The sequence below is a fragment of the Carassius carassius genome, chromosome 17 (genome assembly GCF_963082965.1).
Source record: "Carassius carassius chromosome 17, fCarCar2.1, whole genome shotgun sequence".
NCBI lineage: Eukaryota > Metazoa > Chordata > Actinopteri > Cypriniformes > Cyprinidae > Carassius > Carassius carassius.
In genome coordinates, this window is record NC_081771.1 from 31,274,168 (window position 1) to 31,296,798 (window position 22,631).

The 22,631-nt window shown below is 40.9% G+C and overlaps 1 protein-coding gene across 5 annotated transcripts in view; it reads right to left on the reverse strand.

Annotated features, from left to right (window-relative positions):
- Positions 1-2,457: 2,457 nt before the first annotated feature.
- LOC132090940 (receptor-type tyrosine-protein phosphatase F-like) overlaps positions 2,458-22,631 on the reverse strand; it is a 219,516-nt gene continuing 199,342 nt past the window's right edge. For all 5 annotated transcript variants that reach the window (XM_059497709.1, XM_059497708.1, XM_059497707.1 and 2 more), the window contains 10 exons: positions 20,569-20,744; positions 19,005-19,124; positions 18,009-18,163; positions 17,640-17,925; positions 15,333-15,511; positions 12,752-12,878; positions 11,233-11,358; positions 11,005-11,159; positions 2,968-3,103; positions 2,458-2,845 (listed from right to left, as the gene is read on the reverse strand). In XM_059497709.1, coding sequence (XP_059353692.1) covers positions 2,777-2,845; positions 2,968-3,103; positions 11,005-11,159; positions 11,233-11,358; positions 12,752-12,878; positions 15,333-15,511; positions 17,640-17,925; positions 18,009-18,163; positions 19,005-19,124; positions 20,569-20,744 — 1,529 coding nt within the window. In that variant the 3' untranslated portion in view covers positions 2,458-2,776. The remainder of the gene's footprint in view (positions 2,846-2,967; positions 3,104-11,004; positions 11,160-11,232; positions 11,359-12,751; positions 12,879-15,332; positions 15,512-17,639; positions 17,926-18,008; positions 18,164-19,004; positions 19,125-20,568; positions 20,745-22,631) is intronic.

Here is a 22,631-nt window from a genome sequence, read left to right on the forward strand (position 1 = left end):
GCGTTCCCCTGCGCGCGCGCCCTAATCAGCTCACGCCACATGAACCCTATGGGTCCATAGACGGTAAAAGTATGGGGCCCATATAGATAGTATGGAAAATACTTTCCATATGAACCTTATGTGGCCACAGAATATGAACTGTAGATATAATCTACACATGCTCCACGTCATATATAATATGGATGCACAATCATATAGATTATATATCCTAGGTATTTTTAGATAATTCAATCTATATTTAAGGCTATATGGATTATGGGGTCATATAGATATAGAATAAACAAATGAAATGGATTAATGTAACACATACTTCAGTTAAGTCTTATGATATCTTCATAGCACATATAGAACCATATAGATATTGATTAGGCTATAGATAATGTAGATTAATTGTACTATGCATCCTAATATGACTCTTTATGAAAAAATAATAGATAACATGATGCACCTACTGGCCTATTGTGTTTATGATTTTTTTTATACATAAAAATGTAACCCTATAGATAGATCATATATAAAGCATATACATACCCTTGAAGTTACTTATTAAAGTGATATACAGTCTAAACATGCTTATGTTTTAAGTATTATACAGAACCACATGTATGAGTATAGTATATTAATATCTGTGTATGGATCATGTGAGTCATATAATTGTAAGTATATAGATTATATAATATTGATTATCCATGTAAGGTTGACTTTATACATCTCATCTGACTTATTAAATCCACATGCAACTATTTAGATGTGGTGTACTGTATAAATATATAACTGTAGACTTGTTTGTATATCCCATATCATAGATCTTTATATAGCCATGCATATATAGATTATATAGATAATAGACATTATTTCTTAAACTAATACAAATATATAAATTCAACAGATAATAATATTGCAAAAAAAAAAAAAAAAAACATAGAGTATAAATTTACTACATTTTGCATCTTCACTATCAAAAATAAATTTTAAATGCCTGTTGGTTATTTATTCCTTTGGACAAATTGTTAGTTTTCAGACCACCTGAGAAAAATGTGCTCTTAAATGATCTGTGTCTCTCCAGCAATAAACAAAGACATTGATCATTGTCTGCAAACTGGTAATTAGGCTTAATTATTTGTTAATTGTTAATCTACAATGGGAAACAACATCTCTGACCTCGGACCAAAGGGACAATTTGTGTCTAATTAGTGAGATAATTAGCTTCCAATAGAATTAGTAAACTTTCCTGTCCGGTTGCTGAGATTTTTGGAGGAGGACTAATGTCTCCAGGTGTTTCAGAACTAATGAATCATGTAGAACAGGCAGAATCCAGTCCACATGCCTTCACATTAAACCACAAAGGCCAGTGGGCTGACTAGCTTTGGCTTTCTGGCAAGGACACGGACACACCGGAGAGGGACCAGCCATCTGTTCCCGGGAAATGTGCTGAAGGAACCGAGACCCAGCAGTGAAAGGCCCACAATAAACATGTACAAAACCCAATTAAGCATTTTATTAACACATATTTCTCTCCTTTTTATTAACAAATAGAAAACAGAGCGCCTGTACAACAGATTGAATGCCGTTTTGTCTCTATGTGAACACAAGGTCAAATGAATTCTTCCCGTGTCCGTGTTTTTCATCTTACTTTGTGCTCAGGCCATAGGAGGAAAGAAACACTTGAGTATGCACATATTACGGGAGATTTGTCTTTACGAGCCACAGTGAGAAATGATCGGATGACCGTTAATACCACACATGGAGAGTCCAGGAGGTTTTGTGTTCCCAGCCTCAGCCTTTAACCTCTTCAGCTGCTAGTCGGAGTGAATGACGGATGGCCGTGGTTCTACTGGAGGTACACGATGACTGTACATGTGTGTGCACAGGTCTGTCGGGTCGAGGCCTGACCTTTGACCTCAGCAGACCCGTCATGGGATAAAGACTTTACTGTGGCAGCAGGAACACCATTTCTCTCGTCTTTCTTTCACTCGAGAATGGAGGGTTTCCAGAAAGCGTTCTCTCGTTTCATTGGTTTATTCAGTGTCCTTAACGACGGCAGGTTCATTAAGGTCACTAACTCACGTGTAAGCGTTTCATCTCTTTTATACTTGATTATACTGTTTTATAAAGTATCAGGAGGTGAAAAGGTTGTTTTAATTGTATATTTTTATAATAGTTCCCCTTTTCCCACCAAATAAAAGTAGATCATTAAAATATAAAAATGATAAAAAGTAAGAAATCATCAGCAGCTCTGAGTACACCTCTTATAGTATTAGTAACCTGGGTCATGTGAAAATACATGTCCACATGTGCTAAAAACAACTAAACGTATATACGAAACATATTTATAAAGGAATAATAACAATAATATAATAAGAAAAAAATAAGAATAAAAATAACCCCTTAGATATGCAATGATCAGCATAAATGATACAAATATTGTATTTTCTGACAGGTATGCCAATTGTAATGATGATACAATAATAATAATAATAAAAACAACAGTGGACGATTGATCGATATGAAATTGAAATGACCGTAATCATAAAGCAGTAAGGTAATACAGAGACAGGAGCTGTGCATTAGAGACCAGAACGAAGCGTTTGTCGCTGTTTTCAGAGACAAGAACAGGATCCAGTGATTTCTCCTCTCTTCTGATCTGCCCTTTCTCTCTGTCTGTTTGTCAGTCTCTCTCTCTCTCTCTCCCTCCAGCAGTGGTGACTCAATAGGTAGGATGATTATGGCTCAGAAACAAGTGGCGGCTCTCCGTTCTGAGGCATTCTGGGAGTGGTTACGTTGCATAGTGATCGAAGCTGCCAAGATACTCCAGAGCGGCTCTGTAGCACAGCTGGTACTGGTCCTGCACACACAGTTAAAACACGCATCATTAAAACACCTTAAACTAATGCTTTGGCAAAAAATGAAAAGTCTGATTTGGAGGAAATGAGGACAGGTGAACTCTTGCTGGGCTGTCAGGTTTACCTCGGTCTGTACCATGGCAGGTCTCTGTGTGCGGAGCGTTTTTATGGTCTGGAACATGTCCACCACTCCTTCATACCTCATCCGCTCCAGAACAATACTTAAAGTGATGAAGACCCCTGTTCTGCCCACACCAGCACTGACACAGAGAGAGAGAGAGACACAGAGACAGCAGTTCAGCACATGTACTGCACACACAACATCTAGAGGTCAAATGTTTGGGGTCGATTAAATTTGTTTCTAATAAGTCTCTTCTGTTCACCAAAGGCACCTTTATAAATTGATCAAAAATATAGTAAAACTGTAAAATATTTTTTACAAATTAAAATAGCTGTTTTCTATTTGAATATATTGTAAAATGTAATTTATTCCCATGATGAAAACCTGAATTTTTCCTAACCCTAACCCATCATTACTCCAGTCCTCAGGGTCACATGATCCTTCAGAAATCATTCTAATATACTGATTTGCTATTCAAGACACATGTTGAAAACAGTTTGGCTTTTTTTTCTTGACCATTTAATTTTTTTTTTTTTTAAATCTATTTACATTTTTGATGACTAGAAATGTTAAAAGAACAGCATGCAAAAATCTCAGAGTCTATTCAAATGGTCTCTGCGTATCCCCAATTGAGGAACAATTAAATAAACTTACATCATCTCGATCTGCATCTAAAATTTTTTATTCTATTTTGATAAGGGCAAACACAGACAACTCAGATAAAACGTCTCAAGGTTACGTATGTAACCCTAGTTCCTTGAAGGAACGAGACGCTGCGTCGAAACGCTTTTGGGGAACGTCCCTGACGAGACCGACTCTGAATATCGTGTGCAATCAGTCCATCGGAAAAGGCGTGACGTCACGGGCGGGGTGACGTAGCGACCAGGAAGCTATAAAAGCACGTGCCGTGCAGCTGGCTTCAGCTTCGAGTAGGGAAGCAAGCGCCGGCAGGGGTGCCGGGAGTATGGCTCTGCGACGCAGCGTCTCGTTCCTTCAAGGAACTAGGGTTATATACGTAACCTTGAGACGTTCCTTTTCAGGAACTCGAGCTGCGTCGAAACGCTTTTGGGGAACGATGTGCCCACGCTGCCAGACTTCCAAATCCCTGCCTAGTGTGTAGTCAAAAGAGCACAGCTAAGACGAGAGAACAGAAGAGCCCGGCGTGGCTCGCATGTCAAGATCGTAAAATCGGACAAATGTGGAGGGCGTGGACCACCCCGCAGCGTTGCAGATGTCCAAGAGGGACACACCTGCTGAGAAGGCCTTGGAGGCCGCCATACCCCGAGTAGAGTGAGCCTTGGCCCCCAAAGGAGGGGGAAGACCAGAGGACTCATAGGAGACGTTGATAGCCTCGACTATCCAACGACTAAGGGTCTGCTTGGTGGCAGGAGAACCCTTGTTAGAAGGACCGTAGCAAACAAGCAATTGGTCTGATTTTCTCCACAGGGCAGCTCTGTGGACGTATGCGTCCAGTGCTCGCACTGGACACATACAGTTTAGCTTCTCTTGGTCTGGCTCCCGAAAGGGAGGAGGACAGAAGGCCTGCAGTACGATAGGTTGTGGTGTAACAGAGGGAACCTTCGGAACGTAACCCGCTCGAGGGTATAAGAATGCTTTGGCCATACCAGGGGCAAAGTCTAAGTAAGTAGGGGCCACCGAAAGGGCCTGAAGATCTCCAACTCTCTTTAGTGAGGTGATTGCCAGTAACAGGGCAGTTTTAAATGTCAGATGTCTATCTGAGATATCTTGTATTGGCTCGAATGGAGCTTTACAAAGAGCCTCTAGAACCACAACCAAATCCCAGGGGGGAAAACGGGATCGTACTGGAGGTCTCAGCCTCAGCGCACCGCGGAGGAAACGTGTAACTAGGGGGTGTCTACCCACTGACTGACCATTGAAAGGGACATGGAAAGCAGCTATGGCCACCACGTAAACCTTTAAGGTGGAGTGGGATAACCCCGCAGAGAGCCTGGCTTGTAAAAACTCCAGAACTGTACCAACTGGGCAGTCTGCTGGGTCAAGCTGGCGGTCTCTGCACCATGAAGTGAAGAGCTTCCACTTCAGGGCGTACAGTTTCCTCGTAGAGGGAGCTCTGGATTGGAGTAGGGTCTCAACAACCTCGGTTGAGAGACCAGCAGCTAACAGCTGTGCCCCCTCAGGGGCCACACCCACAGCTTCCACAACTCCGGGCGAGGGTGAACTATCGTGCCCTGCGCCTGTGAGAGTAGGTCTGTCCTGATCGGTATCTCCCACGGAGAGCCGTCGAGGAGCGAGACTAGATCTGAGAACCATACTCGGCCCGGCCAGAACGGGGCTACTAGTAATAGACGGGCCCCGTCCCGGCGTACTCTCGCCAGAACTCCCGGGAGCAGAGCGATAGGGGGAAAAGCGTACAGACGAAGCCTCGGCCAGGTCTGTACCATAGCGTCCAGTCCCAGAGGAGCTGGATGAACTAGAGAGAACCAGAGGGGACATTGCGATGTCTCCTGAGTCGCAAAGAGGTCCACCTGGGCTGTGCCAAATACTCTCCATATCTGCTTCACCACCTCGGGGTGAAGCATCCATTCCCCGGGCCTCGGCCCCTGTCTCGACAGTATGTCTGCTCCCACATTCAATCTCCCAGGAATATACACTGCTCTGATCGAGAGGAGTTTGCCCTGGGACCACAGAAGGATCTGGTGTGCCAGCTTGTACAAGGGGCGCGAACGCAGACCCCCCTGGTGATTGATATAAGAGGCCACTGATGTGTTGTCGGTGCGCACCAACACATGGTGACCTCTCAGGTCTGGGAGGAAATATTTCAATGCTCGATAGACCGCTAGTATCTCTAGGCAATTGATGTGCCATGTTAGATGGCGACCACTCCACAGACCGCGGGCAGGGTGGCCGCTCATGACCGCACCCCAACCGGTGAGGGACGCATCTGTCGCTAGTGTTACACGGCGACAAGGAACTCCCAGCACCGGGCCCTGATTCAAGAACCAAGGTTTCCTCCACATGTCTAAGGCACGAAGGCACTGCCGCGTGACCTTGATAACTCGAAGTGGATTTCCCCTCGGGGAAAAGCCCTTGGACTTGAGCCGCCACTGTAGGGGTCTCATGTACAGCAGGCCAAAAGGTATCACATTGGACGCAGCTGCCATCAGCCCTAACAATCTCTGGAATTGTTTGACAGTGAGTGACTGGCCTTCTTTGACTCTCTCGACTGATGTGAGGATCGACTCGATCCGAGCAGGAGACAAGCGTGCCTGCATCGTGGTCGAATTCCACACTACGCCTAGATAGGTGGTTCTCTGAACTGGAGAAAGTACACTCTTCTTGGCGTTTAGTCTCAAACCCAGCTCCCCCATGTGTGCGAGAACGACATCTCGATGTCGAGCCGCCATCTGCTCTGATTGAGCTAGGATCAACCAATCGTCGATATAATTTAAAATGCGGATGCCCTGCATACGGAGGGATACCAGAGCCGCATCCATACATTTCGTGAACGTGCGGGGTGAGAGTGCGAGGCCAAAGGGAAGTACTCGATATTGATAAGCTTTGCCCCCGAAAGCGAACCTCAGAAACTTCCTGTGTTGTGGAAGGATGGATATGTGGAAGTATGCGTCTTTGAGATCTATTGTGACAAACCAGTCCTCGGATCTGATCTGAGCTACAACCTGGTTGACAGTGAGCATCTTGAACTTCAGTGACATAACTGAGCGGTTCAGGAGACGTAAGTCTAAGATCGGACGCAACCCCCCATCCTTCTTTGGAACTATGAAATACCGGCTGTAAAATCCGGATTCCCTGTCTAGAGGAGGGACCACCTCGATGGCCTCCTTCCTTAATAGGGTATTCACTTCTTGTTCCATAACCAGAGCCTGCTGGGGGCCGACCACAGTCGGTGTAACCCCGTTGAACTTCGGTGGTGGATGACCGAACTGAATGCAATAGCCTCTTTCTATTGTACGCAGGACCCATTGAGATACATTTGGCAGTAGCTTCCACGCTGCTAAATAATCTACTAAGGGAATCAGTCTCTCGAGACTGACCTCTGGTGTAAGAGGCCCCCGAAGGGGCGGCGAGCATCCCAGCTCCGCTACGCTCACGGGCGGAAGTAACTGGGGGTGGCGCTCGCTGGAGGCCGCTGCGCCCTGAAGCTCTGGCAGGGTTGGCAGACCGACCTCCTGAGGGTACTGAGGTGAGACGGGCACCGTGTAATGAGGTGAACCGCGCTCTACCCCAGCAGGGGCTACCCTCTGGATCCTGGCGTCAGGATCTTTTCGTCGAGGACTTCCGGGCTTCGATGACAGATCTTAAATCGGTTTTTGCCCTAGAAGCCCCCGACTCAGAGCGTCGTTGCCCTCGGTCCCGACGTGGGGGAGCACGAGTGGCGACGCTCTGCTTTTGCGCTTCCCGGTGTGAGGAGCCGGTATGTGGCGTGGTCATCTCCCGCCCAGATGCACCACGAGAGCGACGAGGGAGGAAACTCTGGAACGCCGCCGCCTGCTTGTGTGCCTCCTGGAACCTGTCGACGACAGTATTAACTGTGTCGCCGAACAGGCCCGAGGCTTGAAGCGGGGCGTCCAGGAGGCAGACCCTGTCTCGTTCTTTAATTTCTGACAGGGTCAGCCACAAATGCCTCTCCGCGGCCACTAAGGCTGCCATAGACCGCCCAATTGCGCGAGCGGTCTCCTTAGTGGCGCGGAGGGAGAGATCAGCGGTCTTTCTGAGTTCTTCAATATCTTCAGACTTAATCCCCTCCCCCTCATCGACATCTCTCAGCAGGTCAGCCTGATAAGCTTGCAGGACTGCCATAGTATGAAGGCACGCCCCAGCCTGACCTGCTGCCACATAACCTTTGCCCACTAGCGATGATGTACCTCGAAGCGGCTTAGTGGGCAATGTCGGAGCCTTTAGAGACGAGGCCGAACCGGGTGACAGATAGCCCGCGAGCGTCTGTTCAACCCGTGGCATCGCTCTATAACCACGCTCTCCCAGCCCCATCACGTTGCCATAATATAGTGAATCAGGGCCAAAGAGGCGGGTCGAATACGGGTGATTCCACGATCTTGATAACTCATCATGGAGATCGGGAAAATACGGAAAGCTCCGACGTGGAGGTGGTTGCTTCGGCCGCAGAAAGCGTTCGTCTAATTTGCTTCTCTGCGGCTCAGTCTGTTTCTCAGCAGGCCAGTCGATTTTTAATTTATCTACTGCACGCGTGACCACCTCCAAAAGCTCCTCATACTGGGGCGACAGGGGTGGCGAATCCCCAGCAACAGTCTCCACATCGACCTCCTCGGAGGACGAGAGGTGAAGAGCTGATCCCTCACCCTGGGGGGAAGAAACCGACGAGCGTGCTTCCGAACCCAGGGTTTGGGCGCCGGATCTGGCAGATGAGGAAGGAGATAAGGACTGGCCCGTCTCCATTCCTTCTGACAGATCCACCTGCGAACCCCACGAGTGCAGCAGCCGCTCTGCCTCGGCAGAAGCGGGGCCAGCACCGCGAGGAACGCTGGTGAAGGCTCCCTCCTCGAAGAGAGCCCTCCGGGATCGAAGCATCCGCATTGGCAAACGTTCGCAATGCGGGCAGTCGGCCCCCTCTCGCCGATTCAGCGTGCTTTGATCCCAGGCAAGCCACGCACAGCCTGTGTGTATCCCCGCTCGTAATGTAGCGAGGGCAGGGAGGAACACACAATCTGTAATGTGGCTTGGAATCGCCCTTCAAATGTTTGGTCTTTTGCTTCTGCTTAGGCATATTGAGCTGTTTTAGCGATCTTTTTAAGCTAAGGGTCAGACAACAATAAATAGGACCAACAGGACAGACTTTTGACATGCACACACAGAGCGCTTGCTGACAGATTCGAAGCTGAAGCCAGCTGCACGGAACGTGCTTTTATAGCTTCCTGGTCGCTACGTCACCCCGCCCGTGACGTCACGCCTTTCCGATGGACTGATTGCACACGATATTCAGAGTCGGTCTCGTCAGGGACGTTCCCCAAAAGCGTTTCGACGCAGCTCGAGTTCCTGAAAAGGAACCAGGGTGTTATGGGAAAAGGACTTTGGGGAAGAAATTCGGACAGCTGATTGGAGATTGAGATGCCCTCCTATCTTGCCAACAACTCTGCATGGGAAATGCAATTTAAAATTGTTCATCGCTTGCATGTGACTCCAGCACGCAGACATAAAGTAGACCCAAAATTCTCCAACCTCTGCAATAAATGTAAAAGACTAGAAGGAACCCTCTTCCACTGTTTCTGGAGCTGTTCGACAATACAACAATTCTGGATGGGTGTCCTAAGGGAACTGGAAAGTATATTTCGCTGCCCATTACAATTAGGACCAAAGACATGTTTACTTGGTATGAACCAAGAACTCCCGTCCAAATTCCAAGGGGCCCACCTTCTTCAAATCCTACTCCACTGTGCTCGCAAATGCATACTTGTTTGTTGGATAACAGACAAAGCCCCATCAATAGCACAGTGGATTAACATGGCCAAATGCCTTATTCCATATGAAGCTTTTTCAACAGCATTAAAAGATAAACCTTTTAAATTCTATAAAATATGGGACCCTTTCTTGAGTTATGTTGGGGTGGGAGAGACACATCTGCTAGAGCTGGGAATACAGAACCTGGCATGGAAAGACTGAATAATTACCCAATGGTGATGTAATATACTGGTATGCTTATTCTACGTTGCATATATATATATTTATTTTATTTATTTAGTTATTTATTTATTTATTTATTTATTTTTACGTATGTATAGCCACCTGGGCATTTTGTATTAGCTCAGATGTGCCAACTGTGTTTAAACCCTGTCAATGTCAAAGGCTTGAATAAAAAAAATAAAAAAAAGAACAGCATGCAAAATATAAATCTTTTATAACACTATACATGTCTTTACTGTAACTTCTGATCAATTTAATGCATACTTGCTAAATAAAAGTATTCATTTCTTGGTTACACTTTATTTTAGGGTCCAGTTCCTGTGGTTAACTAACTATTATCTACAAGTTTTGCCTCAGTAAACTCCTAATTACTGTAGTTGTTAAGTTGAGATATTGTGTAGGATTAGAGATCTAGAATATGGTCATGCAGAATATGTGCTTTATAATTAATTATAATTTTTAATGAGTCGAAAAGAATACACGTCACCCCTCTGTTTATCAATTTGCACTGGCTTCCAATAGCTGCTCGTATAACATTCAAGGCATTGATGTTTGCCTACAAAACTACCACTGGCTCTGCACCCATTTACCTGAATTCATTATTTCAGATTTATGTGCCTCGAGAAGCTTGTGTTTTGCAAGTGAAGTCTGCACTTTTACAGACCTTTACATTAAATTGACCTACCTAACTCAATCCGAGCAGCTGAGTCCTTAGCCATCTTCAAGAATCGGCTTAAAACACATCTCTTTCCATCTTTATTTGACTCTAACTTTAGCACTCACTTTTCTAATTCTATTCTTTAAAAAAAGGAAAAAAAGGTAGTATCTAACTACCTTTCTAATCTTTTTATATTCTATCAATTTTCTTTTTATTTATTATACAATTATAAAAATAAAATACCTCTAACACTAGCTTGCTCTATTCTTTTTCTATTCTGTTTTCTTTTAATTTATTATATTATTTAAAAGCCCATGCTACGTGTACTGCGTTTAAGCTAACTGAGACTTGTTTATCATTGCTCTTTTTGTTGTTTTTGATTGCTTCCACTGTCTTCATCTGTAAGTCGCTTTGGATAAAAGCGTCTGCTAAATGAATAAATGTAATTACTAATAAACAGCCTATATGCTAGTAATATAAATGCTAATAATCAGCTAGTGAGAACTGGTTCCTATACTGAAGTGTTACCAATTTCTTTTTTGAAACAAACAAAAAAAATGATTTCTGACCCTAAATTTTTAAACTGTCATGTACAGATACAAAGTCAGCTTTCGGAGATAGTCAGAAAAATCTTACACTGAGACATTTTTAATATAGATTTACAACATTTTGTATATTTAATACATCAGCCATGCTCTGCTGCGCTCGTTCATTTTGCTTCTCACCTGCAGTGAACAGTAATTGGTCCGTCCTGTCCAAACTGCTCCTTGGTTTTGTGGACTTGGCCAATGAAATCAATAAAGCCCTCTCCTGTCTTTGGCACGCCTTGCTCTGGCCAATCGGTGAACTGAAACTGGCGGATCGTCCTGGACTGGCCATCCTGACAGAGAATGAGAGTGTGATTTAAAGACACAGCGCAGCTGAAGTCATGTGGTCACGTCTGATCGACTCACCCTGGCGTCTGTGACCTTAAACTCCCGTAAGATGTACTGCGGCATGTTGTATTCAGCCATGGGGTCCACGACGAAGTACTGATAGCGCGCAGATCTCTCTGAAGGCCAATACTGATGACACTTCTCCTGTGGAGCCAAACACATGGTTATAGGAGCAGCTCACACTTGGCCAAACACCAACGTTATTTATTTAGATATTTAGTTTTTTGCCTTTCGTCTCTGTGGTGTAATGCACAATATGACATCATGAGGCCAGCATACAACTAGCTGATTTTCAGCATCATTAACACTTCATCAGTCATTCGAGAATCAGAGTACTTTTTGTAATAATTCCAGCAGTGTTTTCAGACATTTTCTTGCATTCACATTGCATGTTTATTTGGTCATTGTTATTTAATACACTTAAATCATTCCCTCCAGGGTTTTGTGATCATGCAGTTGCAACAATGAATGCAAATATAACCAGCCTTCTCATTATTTACAGCAGCTGGCATTTTTGCATAAGTTTTCCTTTTAGAGAATAAATAGTAGCTAATTAAATTCTATAAATCTGAACAAATTGATCAATGTGTGTTCAACTGCCAAACCACAAAAGATTTCAGTAATTATGCACAAAGTTATTTATAGTAACAGTATTATATAGTATTGAACAGTGTTAACAGTATTAAATAATGATGGTAATGGTCTTTAATGCAAGACCATTGCACAATTTGCTGCAAAAATCAACACAAGTTCTTTTTTTTAGAAAAGCTGCAGCAAATTCAGTGACTTTGGGATGCAAAATGAGAAAAAAAGTCTTGTGAAATCCTGATGGGACTGTTGAATGATTCATAAAAAAAGAAAGCGGATCCATGTAAACCTTCTGCCCATGAAAGCTGCACAAGAACATATATTTTCCATGACCTTGAATAGACTAACAGGCAATCACACACAAAAAGTTACTTCATGAGCTGCATTGTACTTCAGTATACTATTACAACTGTTTCTTTGTGCAGTTCTCCTCTTCATATTTCTATAAACTTCACGTTTTGCTGCTAAAAAGCAAAAGTGTTGCAATGTGTGACATGGAATCAAAGATTTAAACAGCTGAATGTGTTTTGAGCAAAGCGTTTTATTTTAACAGCATTGTTAATATTATTATTATAGTTTTTTAAAATATGTCTTTATACAGTAGTTTGTATTACATTTTATTTTAGCCTTGGCAGCTAGCTGAAATGTAGAATATATTTTTCTATTTTATTTTATTTCAATTAACGAAAATGTTTTTATAGTTTTAGTTTTAGTTAATGAAAACATCCCAGTTTTAAAGTCGACAGGACATCAAAGATGAACAACATTTCACAATCCAATCAATTCCCAATGGATGCAATCAAGAGCTGCACTACATTTTGCCGTTTTGAAGATCTTGTTTCACTCACATTACAGAAGTAAAATGGGTTTCAAAAGAGCCATTCACATTGACTTTGTTCACTGTGCAGGAATGTGAGAATCTGGCACAATGACAATGGCATGGACTCACCCGTCCCATCTCTCTGAGCTTCGTCAGCATCACCACGATGGTGGAGTTGTGCTCCCAAAGCATCCTCCAGAAGTCCTCTGTGGTTTCAGAGAAAGGTCCTTGTGTGGCAATATATGCCTTCTGCTGCCTGCAGGAAATACACATTAAGATACAGCTTACAAACTCAAGAATCTAGACAGAATGCTAATGAACAGCTCTCTGTAGGAGTGACATGGGAAGACTGAGGGAAGAGTGATTCCTCTAGTCTAACAGCAGGAGGCGCTGCAGATCCGTCTGTGATCATACAAGCACAACACAGAAAGAGAGGAGATAAAGCTGCAGTCAAAGAGAGAGAGAGAGAAAAAAAAAAAAAAAAAAGAGAGACAGAGAGAGGACACAGAAGGGGTGAGAAAGACGCTGGGTGTGGAGGATGAGGCGTGATTGTGTAGCAGAGCTCTAGATCACTCTGACTGCGTCACACTCGTGCTGCTGTCCTGCTGTGAGATCCTGCTGAAGGGTTTTTTGAGATAAACTGAGCAAATGCATCTCTGAGGTGGTTGAACAAGTCAGGAAATGTCTAATCTGACTTTAGCAGCCTCATTATTCTCTTACAGTGATTTTATCAGCACAGCACAGCACTCTTGATTGACTGTACTGCCACTTAAATCTATTTATCTATCTATCTTTCTACCTTTCTGTCCGTCCGTCCGTCCATCCATAGTCTTACAGACTGCATGACCTTAACACCTTCAAACTTGTGGCCAGGCTTTCTCAAGTCAACATCAAAATTTAACTTTTAATCATTTTTTAATAACATCATGGTGGGGTGATATTATCGTGAATACCTCTTATATTGAAATTCTAAACTAATGTCCCGTGTCTTGTACTAGAATATCTTACATCACTGCTTATTTGCATATAATGTAGCTTACTTAGACACACCCATATTGTCAATGATCAGTGACTCTCACTGACTTGGTCACTGTATGAGACATCTTCACGCAGGGCACACACACACACACACACACACACACACACACACACACACACACACACACACACACACACACACACACACACACACACACACACACACACACACACACACACACACACTAAAAGCATGTGAAAGCCCTTCTCCCTCTGTCCTTCATTACAAACATGATTGCTGCCAGTCACACTGTTTACACTTCATACAGCAGCAGATGCAGTGGGAGCTCGTTGATGGGCTGTTAAGATTCTTGACACACCTGCTGGAGACATGGGCCCCTCCGCCTCACATGACCCCTCAGCAGCAGTTCTTGATTCAGGATGTTAGTAAAGGACTATTCATATGATCCACTGATATTTGCAGGAAATGTTCACTGTGGCAGAAAGCTGAACTGAATCAATGACTCTCAGAGACTAGTCACAGCAGACCACATAGATACTGTCTATAGAAAAGTAATTGCTTACAAAATAAGCATGCCTTTAACACTATCAATACTAAATGAATCCTACACACTCTGAAATACTTCATTCTGATTGGTCAGTCGCAGCATTTTGATACCATGCTTCTATAATGAGTGCTGAACCGTCTAATTAGCAGTGTCTTCATTCTTCTAAACTTCACATATTGTGTTCCAAAGAATAAGGATAAGTCAAATGATAAGACATAATGACACGACGATTCATAAATATTAACAGAACCAGGCATGTTGTCAGCTAAAAATAACGTAAAAATGAATGTTATTTTAAAAAATGATATAAAAATAGTGTTTTTATTTTATTATTATTTAAAATATAAAAATGAAATCAAAGAAATATTACTACTGCAGTGATAATACTGAACTGTAACAACTGAATTGAAATTTGTTTGGAGCACTTATACACATCGCACATAAATGAACACGGTGTCATGCTTCACTCTGAGACACACACAGCTCATCAGACTAGATATTTATAGAATTAATTCACAAACTTTAACATTCATATTTCAGGTCGGAAAACAAATCTGTATCGATTTGGAAAAATATCAATACTAGGAATGGTGGAATTATGCCTTAACTCTGCTTGACTCAAACCCACTGCAGTCTGAGCGTTTATCTGTGCGTCTGTGATGGATTGACCTCTGGGTAATCCTTTTATTTGTGCGCTGAACTGTGTGCATCACCTGTCAGCTCGTGGGCGCAGGACCCCGCTGATTCCCCAGTGCTGATAGCACTCCAGTTATGGACAGTCCTGCCAATAAGAACAATTTGTCCTGACATCTAGCAGCACAAAGGCAGTAGACACGAAGATGCATACTTCCGAGAGCCGTCACATCCAACTGCAGTCAAAAGACACGGGGGGAAAGTGACGCAGAGAATAGCTGCCGTTCAGCACCTTTTCAGAAGAACATGCCGTCTTTCATCCGATTTCTCCAGAGTCTGATTCACAGTTGGTCTCAATTGGTTCTCAGATCTCTGTTTATGACTTCAGGCAAAATTCTGAATTTAAGATCTGTCTCCCTTTGACTTCAACAAGTGAGTTTGAATTAAGTTAGCCGCACCACAGGATGTTGAATTGAAATGACAGGAAATGGAATTTCCTAAATCGCATTTGCAAACCTTGATTCACATACCTGTATCCGTCGATGAAGCTTGCGTTAATGTAGTCGGACCCCTCCACGCCTCTGATTGGCTGCAGACACACACGGCTGGACTCGAAGGGCATGATGTTGACCAGTCGGTTCTTGAATTTGTTGCACGGCAGACTAGCGCTGATGAATCTAGAGGTGTGTGCTTTAGAGTTGGCCAGTTTCTGCAGTGAGAAAAGACCCAGAACACATTTGTATTGTGAAACAGAATCATACACACTATTAATCAAAGGTTGAAACAAGAATAAAGGATGCATTAAATTGGACAAATTATGTTATACAGAAATATTCTTCTCTTTATCAAAATTATGACCGTTTCCACAAAAATATGAAGCAGCACAACTGTTTTCAACACTGATAATGATATTGAGCAGCAAATCAGCATGTTATATGATTTCTGAAGATCATGTTACACTGAAGATGAGAGTAATGATGCTGAAAATACAGCTGCGCATAACAGGAATGAACTATATCCTAAAACATATTCAAATAGCAATATAAATAAATTGCAATAATATTACAGAATGTAAAACATTTTAAGCAAATAAATGCAGCCCTGGAGAGCAGAAAAAGCTTCTTTTAAAAACATGAAAAATCAACAAAAACTATTGATGAAATGACATTTTAGCCTTTCAGACGTTAGCATTCTGTCAGTTTCTTTTTCTTTTTGTGAATTTTGAATAAATATTCCATAAAATATTTTCTTTTAAATATATCAGCTTTTTGTGTGCATCTTATTTGGCATCATTATACTGTATAATAATCCATTCAGTACTGGTCATTAACTAGAAGTAATGCTCTGAGTTCAATAGTCAAGCTCAAGTTCAGTATTCATGGCATAATGTTGATTACCATACTGAATCTCGTCAACATTTGACATCTTTCTTTGGGGGAGAATGAGGTGTTTGTGTTTTGACTGGCTTTGTTCTAAACCTTCAAATGATACATGCTCTTTGAATCTCAGCAAGTCAGCAAGATGCATCATGGGAAAACAGCCCATTAAAATCATTCATGTTGTGCAGGGAAACTCAAACATGTTTCCACACAGCTCTGGCTGCACTGGCCCTTCAGAATCACACCATTCTTATCTGCTGGTCAAACAACATGTAATCATTAAAACCTGGTTACATCCTCGATGTAAAGCAGCTCTGAGTCTCATCATCCGGGCTGTGGAGCGTGTCTGAGGACGGCTGCTGTATGTTAAAGGAGTGTTTTCATGCATGCAGCAGCTATAACTCTCTCCGCAGTCACAGATACGGCCCGTCAGCTTCTCCATCAGCACCAACCTACTGTTTGAGCTGTTCAAATGTGCACTTTTGCTTTGGTAAAACTTCAGCGTGCATGTCTTTTCTCTTTCTATAGCAGTTTTTTTAATTGTTGTTCTAGTGTAGCATTACTGAAAATGAAATAACCTTTTAATAAGCTTAACCATAACTTGTTCTTGATTCCCAATCAGTGTTATTTATTGTTACTTATTTACTATTATATTGTTTATTCATATTTGAATGATTTTATGTTAATACTTTACAATAATGTTTAATTTGTTTACATTATTTAACTATATTATTAAACAAGAAGAGTACTTGCATAGCTTTTATTAATCTTAGTTAATGTTAAGTTTAACATTTACTTATACACTATTAAAATGTTAACCTTAGTCAACAATTAGTTAGGATATTTTTAACTTAATTTGTTTTTTCAAATGAGACCTGATTTTAAGTGTAACCTTTAATTTTTTCAATTTTCAGGTTTCATTTTAGTAATTCTGTTTTTCATTCAATTTTAGTTTTTATTTATTTCCTGTTAATTTAATAATCAACATTATTAAGTTTACTTCACTTCAAGCATTCCTTATATTTCATTATCAATAACCAATGCTGATTCTTATACCTGGTAATTTAAATGCTTGAGCTTAAACCTATTTGTCATAATAAGAAACATTTATGAAGCACTTATAATTTAGTTTGTTATCATCCAATATTTATATTTCAGTTTATATCAGCTGTATATCTTTTAACAAAACAGTTTTAGTTAACAACAACAACAACCCTGTTCCCAGCTCCAAAAATGAGGCAAGATGACCATCCTTTGCATGTTAATCAGATGTTTTAACAAGCAACAAGGCATAGCTTTGTCTTTTGGTTCCATAGAGCTGTACACTAAACATCAGACATATTCTGATCGGCTGTGATTTTGTGCTTTCATGCTGTGTTTTGCCTTCAGTGAGACGAGAAAACTGGAACCCTGTTGTGTCGTGGCAGGTAAGGATGCCATTTGTGTGTGTTTTCTGACCTTAAACTCCAGTTCCATGGCAGTGACGGTGTCTCCGGGTGACGCCTGTGTGAGTTTCTGGATGTGTGTGTACAGGCTCCGTGCCGGGACCTCTGTGTTCCCGCAGGTGGCGGCCTCCAGCAGGGCCTCGTGGATGAAGATATACTGATCTTCTGTCTGCACCATGTAGTTCCTCTGAGCACGCATGCAGGTCACATGACCGTAGATATCCACCGACTTCTCATGCTTCATCCGCTCCAGCATGGCCTCTGTTACGATAAAACAGCCCGTCCGACCCACGCCAGCGCTGCCATGGGAAACACAGATGTAGAGTGAACTCACAGACACATGTGCATGCTAATAGATACGTGAGCGCAGATCATGCTCCACCTGCAGTGCACCACCATGGGTCCGGCGTCAGGTGGGTTGCAGGCCTTGACCCTGCGTAGAAAGGCTAAGATTGGCGTGGGGTATTCGGGAACGCCGTGATCCGGCCAGGCCATGAACTGGAACTGCCGAACTTCCCGTTTCTCACTTGACCCATTCTGTGTCAAGAGATTTAAAGACATACAGTCAAACCGAAATATATTCAGACACATTATATTGCTATAGTTTAGAAAATGGTAATAAAATATGTCAAGAACTTTTTTTTTATCAAGAAAAAGATAACAATTTTAACTGGTGTCTGAATAATTTTTGGTTTGACTGTACAGTATGTGATGGAAAAAGGGTTTGTCTTGTTAAGACAATATAAAATAATATATGTATAATAATTTTAATTATTATTTATAATACATATTAAAATTAATTACATATATAGAATTATAATATTAATCTCCCTCCACAATTTAACCACAAACTAAACTGCAAAAAATAAAATAAAAAATAAAAAATAAAAATAAATCAAATCAATCAGAAATCATAAAGTTTGTTACATCACAACTGTGGGCTTGTTAACTTACGACCGTTTACAAATTTGCATTAATCTATATATTGTAAAATATAATAAGTTAAATATAAATGTACAGTCATTATTTAATCTACTATAAAAGCCTATATAATTGTTCTAATTATTATTATTATTATTTAATGTTGCTAGTATCCTAGCAGACTATAAGTTACAATTGGCAGAATTGTCTTTTACTGTTAATTAAATTTTGATGTTTTTGAGGAATTTTTTCAGTTTAAAAAATGTGTCAGACATAAATCAAAAGGAACATCTAAAACTTATTTTCTGGTTGTTTTGTGTATAAGTTTTTCATTACATTATATTTTTCAACAGAATACAATTTAAATCAAATAATTTCTGACTGCTGGTACAATCAAAAACAAAAGAAAAACAAAATAAATGTCAGTTATATCATCTATAAACCGCCACACACAGACCTTATAGAGAGCGAAGGTCCTGACGCTGTAGGTGGCTAACTCCACTGTATCCAGCATGGACACTTGAATCATGCCGTATGTCTCTGTTCCACGGCTCGGCCAGTACTGATCACACTTCACCTGCAATCACAGACACACACAAACATCACACATCAGGGGCCACAAGAGCACAGGAGACGGCTGAATCTGAAGCAGATGGGGGCATCACGCACCACAGACAGGCCAGAACTGTGGATGAACCTCTGACTCTGAAAACACACACGGGTCATATACTGTGAACACACACACACACACACACACACACACACACACACACACACACACAGGTCTGGGGTTGAGATGCATTAGCGTGACCCATCTGGGCTTATGTAAACACTGCTGTTCTTCCTCAACAAAGAACAGGTACAATCTGTGCACTTATTTAAGCTAATTAATAAATATGGCTGATTAACCCAATTCCCAGATTTTTCATCTTTTTTTGCATCTTTAAAGTGAAATATTTTTTTTTTCATTTTCCCAATTGAGGATGTTCCAGGTGTCCGGTTCATCAAACCTTTCATTTGAATTAAAGAAGAAAATAAAGGCAATTCCTATTGTGGAATGAATATCATCCTGTTTCTTCTTAAGATGCACAATATATTTGTGACAACAGAGCACTGCAACTGTGTATTACAGTGTTTATTAAAACATTTTAATGACTTTAATAAGCATATATTCTAGAATTAGACTTTGCAGAAAAATAAATAAATACACACATAAATCAATAAAATTACATTTGTGTAGTACTGATCTACAATATTGGCCACCATATCAAAAAAGCATGATAAATATTATTATAATTTTTGGTAACACCTCCATTTGTTAATATTAGTTAACTACTTTAGTAAAAATAATTTTTTTAAAATACTTCTAAAGCATTTATTAATCTCAGTTAATGTTGATTTGCCAATATATTATTAAAAAGTTGTATCTATTAATGCTATTTAATGGACTTGAGCTAAAATGGACTATAAAATGGAAAATTTATCCATATGTACTGTATCTCATCAATTGATATTATACAGAAAATTATAATATAATCGTGACTCGTGAGGTACATACTGTAATTCCACTAGAAAGCTTGCGTTCATGTATATTGAGCTTGACCATGTGGAGGAAAAACAGAATGACCATCTGGTCACACGGCAGGTGACTCCTCCCTCTCTCACAAACACACATGCACACACATCACTTCCTGTTCAACAGTCCTGTGAGGACACTTACGCTCACTTCCTGTCCTATGTAATTCACAGGCAGGGCATGTGTTTGCATGTGTTCCCGAGGCTTTTGGGATATTATCTGACATCCTAGAAATTCAAAAATATAATCTCTGTCATCATTTGCTGTGATCTTTATAATGATTAATGGTCATTATAAATTATTTTCTTTTCGATTGTTTATTTAATTCCATATAAAGCCCAATACGCTCTCCTGACAGATGATGATCTCTTGTCATAACAAAGCCCGTTTGTGTCTCTCTTTGGGGCAGGAACCAGACAACACGAGATGAGGAGTGAACTCTCACCCTGCTCTTCTCCTCCAGTCTGGTCATCATGACGATAGTGCTGGTCCTCTGCTCCCACACCATCCTCCAGAAGTCACTGAACGTCTCGGGCAGAGGACCCTGAGTGGCGATGTAGGCGTTCTGCTTGCGGTAGCCGTCAATGTAGTTTCCATTGATGTAGTCGCTCCCAGGTACACCTGCGGTTCAGCAGTGCAGAGTTAACACACTAAGAAGGCCTCATTGTAATAATGACATTGATAAGCCCACGTGGAATCTGCTAATCTAAAACACTTTTTTTAAATATATTAAACAGCATTGAAAGTACTTTGGAATTATCCTAAATGTTTAATAAAAAGGCATGATTTAGACTTTCACAGAATTCAGTGGCCGCAGATTCTGTGCAGAACTGGTCACTCCTGAATGACTCTTCATTTTGACGTCAAGCTACAAACACTACTGTTTAAAAGTGTGAGGTCAGTATTAAGATGCTTTTTTAAGAAATTAATACTTTAATTCAGCATTCATAATCATGCATTAAACTGATCAAAAGAGACAGTGAAGACATGTACAGTACAATGTAACAAAAGGTTTCTATTTCATATAAATGCTGTTCTTTGGAACTTTCTAGAACCTTGAAAAAAAGCATAATGAGCACAACTATTATAACACCGAAAGTAATCAGAAATGTTTCTTGAGCAGCAAATAGCATCATATTAGAATGATTTCTGAAGAATCATGTGACACTGAAGACTGGAGGAATGATGCTGAAAATTCAGCATTGATAATTTTTGGAATAAATTATATTTTACCATCTATTCACATAGAAAATAGTAATTTTAAATGGTAATACTCCACAGTATTAGTGTTTTCACTGTATTTTAGATTAAATCAATGCAGCTTTGGGGAGAAGCACCCGGCTGCAGCCTGCAGATCGAGGCGGGGCTGCACCTGGGGCGGGGTTGCACGTGCAGCCCCGCCCCACACCTACTCTGATTGGTTCAATCGTCTTTCATTGACTTACATGATGGGAAATGTGTGCGAAGTTGGTGTAGGACGGAGAATGCGGTTTAAAAAGCTAAAAACGCTGTACAGTTTCATAAAGCCTTCATATTGCACAAAAGAAGAAGAAAAAACATTAGCCTGTAACTCGCCATGTCCCTGAAATGGTTGTTTTGTTAAATTAAGCTGATCTTTAGGCTAACATACGAATATAGTAAATTAATTGGGTTGATTATCCACAGTAAGACGATCAGGTCTTCAGATAGAAGAATGAATTATGAATTAAATAATTTTAGAAAATATGATTATTTCATATCATCAGAGTATAAGAAAGGAAAATGAAAGGGGTGTATTATTACTGTTTTAAATTATATAGCATGACAAGACAATTATTGTTACATATAATTATCCGTCATGCAGTTGATAAATGACACTGCAATATTCTAATGTGTCTGCCAATTCAATTTTTATGAAACTTTAAATTTTCTTTACTACATTGCAAAACATAGACTTTTTCTCCCCTTTATTTCAGGAAAATATGCTGCTCCTCCATTATTTGAAAGTGAAGAAATCGATAAACTTTTATTTCTATCGGCCAGTGATGATTCAGAAAGGACATACCTGTAAACCGTTGCTATAGTAACAAACACAATTTAATGATAATTGTGCTCTTATTTTAGTGCAGTCTCACAGCCACTGTCAAATATTGAGATAAACTTTATAAAGTATCATCTATTTATATTAAATTGGTATCTTCTCCGATATCCATTTTGTGACCATTGAGCCGATTCTTTTCAATCAGCTGGAATAATTCGGGACATTCTATGTTTAATGTGGCTTAATGCATTAAAACAGCGTTTTTAAAAGACCAAACTCAGTAAACATTTTTAATAACACATTTTATTTACAGACAAGCAGGTTATGGGTGGAAATTAAACACTTTGTGTTCGTGTTCTGTGCTCATATCTGCTTGTCTGTGAATAGAATGCTTTATTAATAATTTGTTTACTGAGTTTGGTCTTTTTAAAACACCGTTTTAATGCATAAAGCCACGTACTTTCACGTTAAGCGTGCTTTTAGAGTGT